We start from the raw sequence: 7467 nt of genomic DNA, 5'->3' as shown, positions 1-7467 counted from the left end.
GTGGTGGACATTCAAGCCCACTCCTCACTTCTGTCAGAGTCTATTACTCCGCACATATCAAAGCTGTATGAGGCACCCGACTGCATCTCCCTCCAACACTCTCTGCCTGGAAGAGCCCTTGCAATTAACTGTAGCAACGCTAATAAACTGCCCTATTGTCCTTAGACCCGGCTAAGGGCAGAAACAAGGTAGAAAGAGGCTGAACCCATCTGTTATCTCTTCCATTTATACTTAAGCAGTCTTGGCCCCCTTAAAGAGAGTTTCACATAAAAATGAGGTTTAGTCTCAACAAGAGGGCATCAAACTACTATTCTATAATAGCACCGTTTTAAAAATAATTCTGCATTTGTTCAGTTTAATGTTAGTGTTTTTTAATGTTACCATTAGCAAAAGCACTGCTTAGTGCTACTGCACAGCTTCTACATATTTATTTTGGTAAGACCCGCCTTCTGGATTCCTCAAGCTGCTACAAAATGAGGTTAAAAACAGATACCTACAGGAAACGGCGTATGGCTTATCTCAGCTTTTCCAGCTGCTCCACTAAGCTCACTAAAGACTCACCTAGTCAAGTATACAAGAATATATGTATGTTCCCTTCTAAATCCATGTGTAAATAAATAATAAACAACTAAACTAAATGAAGTCTAAACAACTGATTCTTTCCCACCACTAACTTTGAAACAAAGATATAGAACCGAATTCCCTGGGGAATTCTGTGCTTTACAGATCCAAATGATTGTAGAAAGCCAAGGAGACAAAAAAAATTCAGCATGTTGGGAGGCAGGAGATAACAGTAGCACCAGCACTGTTGGTGTTTAGTTGCATAACGATTGTCAGGACCGGGAGCCAAAGGCATTACTTAGACTTCTGGAATCTTCCAAGGGACCCAAGGCCTATTTGCAGTAGTTTTCTGGTAGAATGAAAGAAGTGCCTTCTTGAAGACTCAAGGTCAGTTCCTACTCTGAAAATCACAAATCAAAATAATTGGAGGAGAAAATCACTTGCCAGTTTTGTGGCCTCTGGATGTGGGATGCCCACAGGCCCCAGTGCTGCCATCAGAACTGCCAGGCAGCACCTACCACATCTGAACCCTGATGGAAGGCACTGGTTACAGCTCCCACCCTAGGAACTGGTTTACTTTGTATGACAAGTAATTCTGAGTACTTGCACGCACCATTTTAAAAGAAAGCAGGTGGGCAAAATCTGAGTTATGACAAGCCTCTTCTGTGATACCACTAATGGAAAAAAACATGAGCTGAACTGTAGCATTGGACTGAACACACTGAACGTTTCAGCACACTGAACATTTCTTCTGCTGCAGGTTTCCTGTAGTCTGCAAGGGGAAAAGTCTTACTAAATAGCAGAGACAAAATGTACTAAAGGTAACCTGAGTTCTGGATCTCATGCAAAGTATAGTAGGAAATCTAATGCAGCAGTGGGTGTGCGCAGAATTTAAGTAACTTACTGGGTCAAGAAGATGCAGTGCCCTTCCAGTTGTCATCCTCCTATTCAGCCCTTTTATTTTACTGTGTTTGAATGCAGAAATGTAATTGAATTCATTACAGATAGATCCTGAATCAATTCAATGCCTTTCAGCACCAAGTCTGTAGCTCAGACTCCCCATGTCCTTGTCTCCCTAAAACCATATCCATGAAGTCAAAAGACTAGGCCAGGACTCAGCCCATTTGGGGTACAGACATTACGTCCTGCACAAACCACATGTGTCTTTAAAACCTAGTATTTATTAAATGCAACTTATTTTCTGGTATTTTGTGGTGTTCCAACTTCTTAAGGTATTACTTCCATGATCACTGTTGGTAGGCTATAGAAGAAATCATTGAAAGTACTGTTTCAAGAAGTAACACAACACATCTGTAGGCAATTATATAAAAATTCAAATGTTAAGCCACAATTTCTAACACAATACAAGAAACTTGGATATTCTAAAATAAATCACAGCAAGAAACTGGTGTCTTCTACTTAACTTTTATCCTGTCACCCAGGGATTATGTAAATCATCCTTAATACTCAGTAGTCAGGGATAACATTAATAATTCCCAATGAAACCATAACTTTTTTTTTCACTGAAGAAATTGACACGGTAAGCCAGAAAGAAATTCATTTATACTTGTCCTGGGTATACTTTAGTTTGGGAAAAAACACCCAGTGCATAAGAGTAATTTAGAATATTAGGTGTCTATGTTAACCTTGCATTTTAAAAATTTGTAATTGTTTATAAATTTCAAACCATTAACTTTATTGTAAACTTTATTGCAATAAATGGATGATTTGCACGAAAAACAACAAAACTGAACTGTTAACACTGTGCATTCCAAAAGTATACTCTTGCTGGCATAAGCAAGAGGTGAAAAAATTATTCACAAAAGCATTTTAAACTTAAAATGAACCCAAAGGATTCTGTTGAAATGTGGAGCAATCAACTTGGTAACATATGAGCACACTGTTTTCCACAGAAAACAAAGCAAGACCTCATTTGACAGACAACAAAACTTCACCAGAGTCTAAAGCTGTAGAAACCACCTGCAGATTGCTGACTCTTTGTTTGATCACGTCCCACAGCAGAGAAGCAGGGAGGGCTCAGGCTCAGGTGTGATTTGCAGACTCTGCATCCAGTCCAGTGCCTGGCTGTTCCCAGGTACTTCCCGTTCTCAGCAGGTTGGTTGGTGTGAAAAGGGCAAGTGGGCTTTTGATTGAACATAACTCATCTGCTGTTCTAGAGGTGGGACACTGCAGAAAACTGCTTTAAGAACCATACTCTCTTTTCAGTGAGCACAAGCTAAATCCCATTTTTAGCAGTGATTTGAATACACTGCTCCATGGGGCACAGGCAGATATTCCCCTGATGCAATTTAGGAGCATCACCTGCTGCTGAAAAAAGCTACTGAGAAGGCAAACGAATCTCATAAATCATTTTCAATATGAAACTTTTCTCTCATACGATTCTTAACACCACCAGTAGAGCGCAGCAGAGTAGGAGCAGGGACGTGAATATCCGAAGCAGTTCAGCTCCAGCATTCTTGCAGATGTGTAATAAACTACTGATCCAAAACAATGATGTTGCCAAAACAGTTACGAGTAGTGAGTAAGTAAATCCTGGCTTCTCTATCAATTTACCAATTCAACATCGGTTTGCAGACAAAATGGTAAATTGATGTCAGACAGAATTCTTCCAAGGAATTGAGTTATATTAAGAATTAATCAAGATGAGGCGAAGCCTAGTGGCTTTACTGACAAAACATGTCAGTATTTGCCAGCAAGGAACCACCTGCTGCTATTAAAAGATCACTTTGAAAATGTTGTTCTCTTTCAAGACAAATTTGGTTTTAAGTCACTGAAAGTTAACTGGCTAATATACAATTAGTATTCAGATTTTCCCTTATGTAATTTCTTACTAGAAGCCAAAGACAAAAAACATAACACAAACAGAAATTCTTGGAGAACATTGTAAAAAGCATCAATGTATTACACAAACAGTACTTTAACATCTGTGCTGGAAGCAGTGTCTATAGGACATCAACTCCTCTTTCTGCTTTTTCAGCTTCAGTTTGAGTCAAGGCTAAGAAATGTTTGCAGTGGAAGGAAAATACTCTTCAACTTTCTTATTCCAGAGATAAAAAATAAAGACAATATTAACTCTATAAAACTTTACAGCTTTCATTTAGTTTTGTAAAAAAAATATAATATTTTATATAACCAAAAATATATTACAGATGCCAGTGCACACACCTACAGTTCTGCTTCAGTGATGTTCTCATCAGGACAACAATAGTATTCCACAAAACAGATCTGTCCATCTTCATTCCTAATCATATACTGCAGTGAAAGAAATCCTTGAGCATCTGTTCGAATGGACACTTTACAAGACAATGCCAGTGCCTTCGTGGATGGTTTAAGCAAAGAAATCTTATACCTGCAGAAGAAAAAACCAGTAGTATAAAAAAAATACATCATGCACAATGAAGCTGAAACATTACTCACGGATAAAAGATCTAGAATAAACAAAAAACAATAAGGAACATGGTTATTTGGTCTTTACCTGGTAACAATATTAAACTATCATTGTCAGCACTTAGCTTTTGATTACAGACACACTTTTATTAGATGAGGAGTATTTTTGCCCCTCATACTAACAAAATAAATGTTATGGTAATGCAAAAAGAGTTTTTAAACTTCCCATCAAGAATGCACAACCTGGCATAGAAGGTATCAGTCACAGACTTTCTAACCTGTTTGTCTGGGTCTGGCTACAGTGGAATGCTTCCATCAAATCAGAGTCCCTAGGATAGTCTAGATGTGCACTTCCAGCATTTCCAAAAGTGGATAACCTGGAAGACAAAAAGCACCATCTCAAAATACCTGATGAGAGCTCTGTAACAACTAATCAAAATGAGTCATTGTACATATCTCAATGACTTTCACAAAACACTGTTTGTTTCACTTTATTTAATCAAAAATGCTAAACTGTCCACCCCAGTATAACATTTACCAGGTTGTCAAAATACTTACTACTATGTTAATTTGAGTACATACTGTGATTTGCTATACTCATTACAATTCTTCCTGAAATGAACCAGTATTCTAACCAGTTACCCCTCCCCCCTGTGAAAACTTCCAGTCTTCACCAAAGGAAGCCAAGCACAAACATTAGAGTTGAAAGCCATTTTCTGGTACCTGAAGTAGGGTTTATCTGGGGACATGGTAATCTGCAGAACTTCACTGGTCATATCCAGTTCAGCAAATGCTTCTCGTAGTCCCTCCGACTGCAGGATAATTTTATTAACAACCTTTGTACTGCAGAAATCAAAATCTAACAGCTCATCAGGTTCTTGAGTGTTGATTTTGCACACTGTTACTACTCCTCCTTCTTCCAAGAACAGCATCAGGGGATACCCATAACCATGATAACACATTCTAAGGGCCGTTGATGTTCCTGAAAAAGAGAATGAAATAAAATATACATTCCACAGAGACCACAGCTAGGACATTTGACCACTTTAGAAAACTCACATTTTTCTGGCACAAGGGGCACAGATCAATTTGATTCACTTTGTTTGGTCCAGCCTCCAATATGTTACTGAAGCATACTTAGTGCTGCCTCCTAGATACCCTTTGAAATGCTAATGGTTATGCAATAAAATTAAATAACTTGTATGCAGAAAACTCAAATCCAAATAATTTCACCCACCAGACAGGAAACACCAGCTGTAACAATGAAGACATGCTACAGATAGTTTAGAGGAACTGGAAAATCCTCATGGTCCTGTGGCTTTCTCTGGATCACACAATCTTTCGTTACTACTCTTGTAATTTGTGCAAACTGAAGTTAATGCAGCTGAGCTAGTGCTGGAGTCATACCCTCCTGTTGCAGGTTATCACCACCTGAACTCTGTTTTCCCAAAATCACAGTGCTCTTTCGTACACTCAGTTTAGATCTTTAGGTCAACCACAACCAGAACTGTAGAGGAATTAGGAGTTCAGCACAGAGCTGCAAGGACAGATCTGCCCAGAAAGCTGTCATAGTATATCACTCCACTCCACCTGAGTACACATCCTGCAGTGCTCACACAGCCTTTCATGGATTCATGGAAAATATACCACACCTGGCAAGGAGCTGGTTCCAAAAATGGTAAGACAGTCCAGAAGAACAGACAAACTGATCCGGAACATCACTGATTCCTCTTGAACAGAAAATTCCTGAAAAATTTCTGCCTGTAAGGTAAAGCAAAGAGATGAAAAGCTGTGAGTTTCTGCAATTATTTTACAATTTAAACTTCAGCGTTTCCCTTTCAGTAATGAGTGCAACACAAAGTGATTTCTACATGCAACACAGCATATATAAACATGGGTCTTCATCCTCAAAACTAGGAAAACACCATCAAACCATACTTGAAACAAGACAGGATGGCATAAACATGAAATCCCAAACACTTGCCTGTTGTGGTTTAGGTAGAAGCTACAAACGTTAAAGCCTAGAGCTGCTTACTTCTGGAGCTGGAAACATTCATGGAACTGTACAATGTGTCACCCTTCTCCAGTAAAAATACTTACATTTCTTATGCTCAGAGAATTAATAAACATTCCAAATACTAGAAAGACATAAGAACAGAAAAGAACAGTGACTTTTCACCACTCTGCAATACATGCTGAATCCTGCCTTTGACTAGCCTGATGGGAGTAAACTGTTCCATGCCATCTTGTTTGCCACTGGCACTCACTGCTTTGTGGCACCTGCAAGAACAGAAGATCTCAGAAATAAAGCAGGGTGGCATGAGCTGCTTTTGGCAAAGTAATTTCATATTTTCCTGGTAGTCCAGAGAGACAACCCTGTCCTGGGGTGCTTTGAGCACAGCACAGCCATCTTCAATCAAGATGTCTGTGAAACTGTACTCTTTCACAGTTGACATAAATCCAGCCTTTTGGCTTTGGGATGAGCTATAAAAACATTAAAAGAGGGATATTATGAGTGCTTACTTGTACAAGCACAGCAAGGCCAGAAGGAGCCAAGAGTCTGGCAGGCACCAGCATATTAGATGAGGGTGCAAACCCATTATCAGGTGTGCAGGGATGTACTGGGTGCAGGGTTTGGAATTCCAGCAGTATGAAGACCTATAAACAAGGGCAGCCTAACCATGGCCCTTCCTGCACACCAGCTCAGGCATCCCTGTCTTGGTTCCAGCAAAGTCTCCCCTTCTCTGCAGGTGAGAAGGGGATTGGAAGGGACCTCTGGAGACCATCCAGTCCAACCCCTCTGCCAAGGGAGGGTCACCTCGAGCAGGTAACACAGGGACACATCCAGACAGGGCCTGAATGTCTCCAGAGAGGGAAACTCCACGACCTCCCTGGCATTCTGTTCCGGGACTCTGCCACCCTTCGTATAAAGAAGTTCTTCCTCACGTTAAGGTGGAACTTCAGTGTTTTAATTTATGTCCATTATTCTCCTTCCTGTCACTGGTCACGACATAAAGGAGTCTGGCCTCATCTTCTTGGCACCCATTTTTGAGACATTTGTATGCATTACTAAGCCTCTCGCAATCTGCTGTTCTCCACACTGAACAGGCCCAGCTCCTCCCGGCTCTCCTCGCAACAGAAACGCTCCGGTCCTTTAACCATCTCCAGGGGCTCCCTGTCCTGCTGGCGCTGTGCCAGCGGCGGTGCCCGGGGCCTGTCCGGGTCTGCAGCCGCCGTGCCCCCCGTCACCGGTGTCCCGGTACCTGGATGAAGGCGTTGGCCTGGATGCACTTGGCATCCTCCACCGTCACTCGCAGCCCGCTGGCCGTGGCGAGGCAGGTGGCGTGGTCCTGGAAGTGCACGGCCCGCAGCAGGCTGGACAGGTGCCGGGCGTTGTCCAGGCTGGCGGACAGCGCGTACCGCTCGCCGCTGGCGGGGGGCGGCGCCGAGAACGGCATGGCCGGGCAGCGGGAACAGCGGGAGCGCCGGAACCAGCGC

General features: G+C 41.7%; 1 protein-coding gene across 1 annotated transcript; it reads right to left on the bottom strand.

Annotated features, from left to right (window-relative positions):
• Nucleotides 1–1722: 1722 nt before the first annotated feature.
• Nucleotides 1723–7427, bottom strand: RAD1 (RAD1 checkpoint DNA exonuclease; the record flags this gene model as incomplete). The annotated part of the gene is made up of 5 exons (XM_083884483.1): nt 1723–3931; nt 4248–4346; nt 4693–4951; nt 5622–5730; nt 7233–7427. The coding sequence occupies 5 exons, from the start codon at nt 7425–7427 to the stop codon at nt 3748–3750; spliced, it is 846 nt and encodes a 281-aa protein (XP_083740609.1). The 3' UTR covers nt 1723–3747.
• Between the last annotated feature and the right edge of the window lie 40 nt (nt 7428–7467).

This window comes from Zosterops lateralis, assembly GCF_965231275.1.
Source record: "Zosterops lateralis genome assembly, chromosome: Z".
In the NCBI taxonomy this organism is placed as follows: Eukaryota; Metazoa; Chordata; class Aves; order Passeriformes; family Zosteropidae; genus Zosterops; species Zosterops lateralis.
This window is presented reverse-complemented; position numbering and strand designations above follow the sequence as displayed.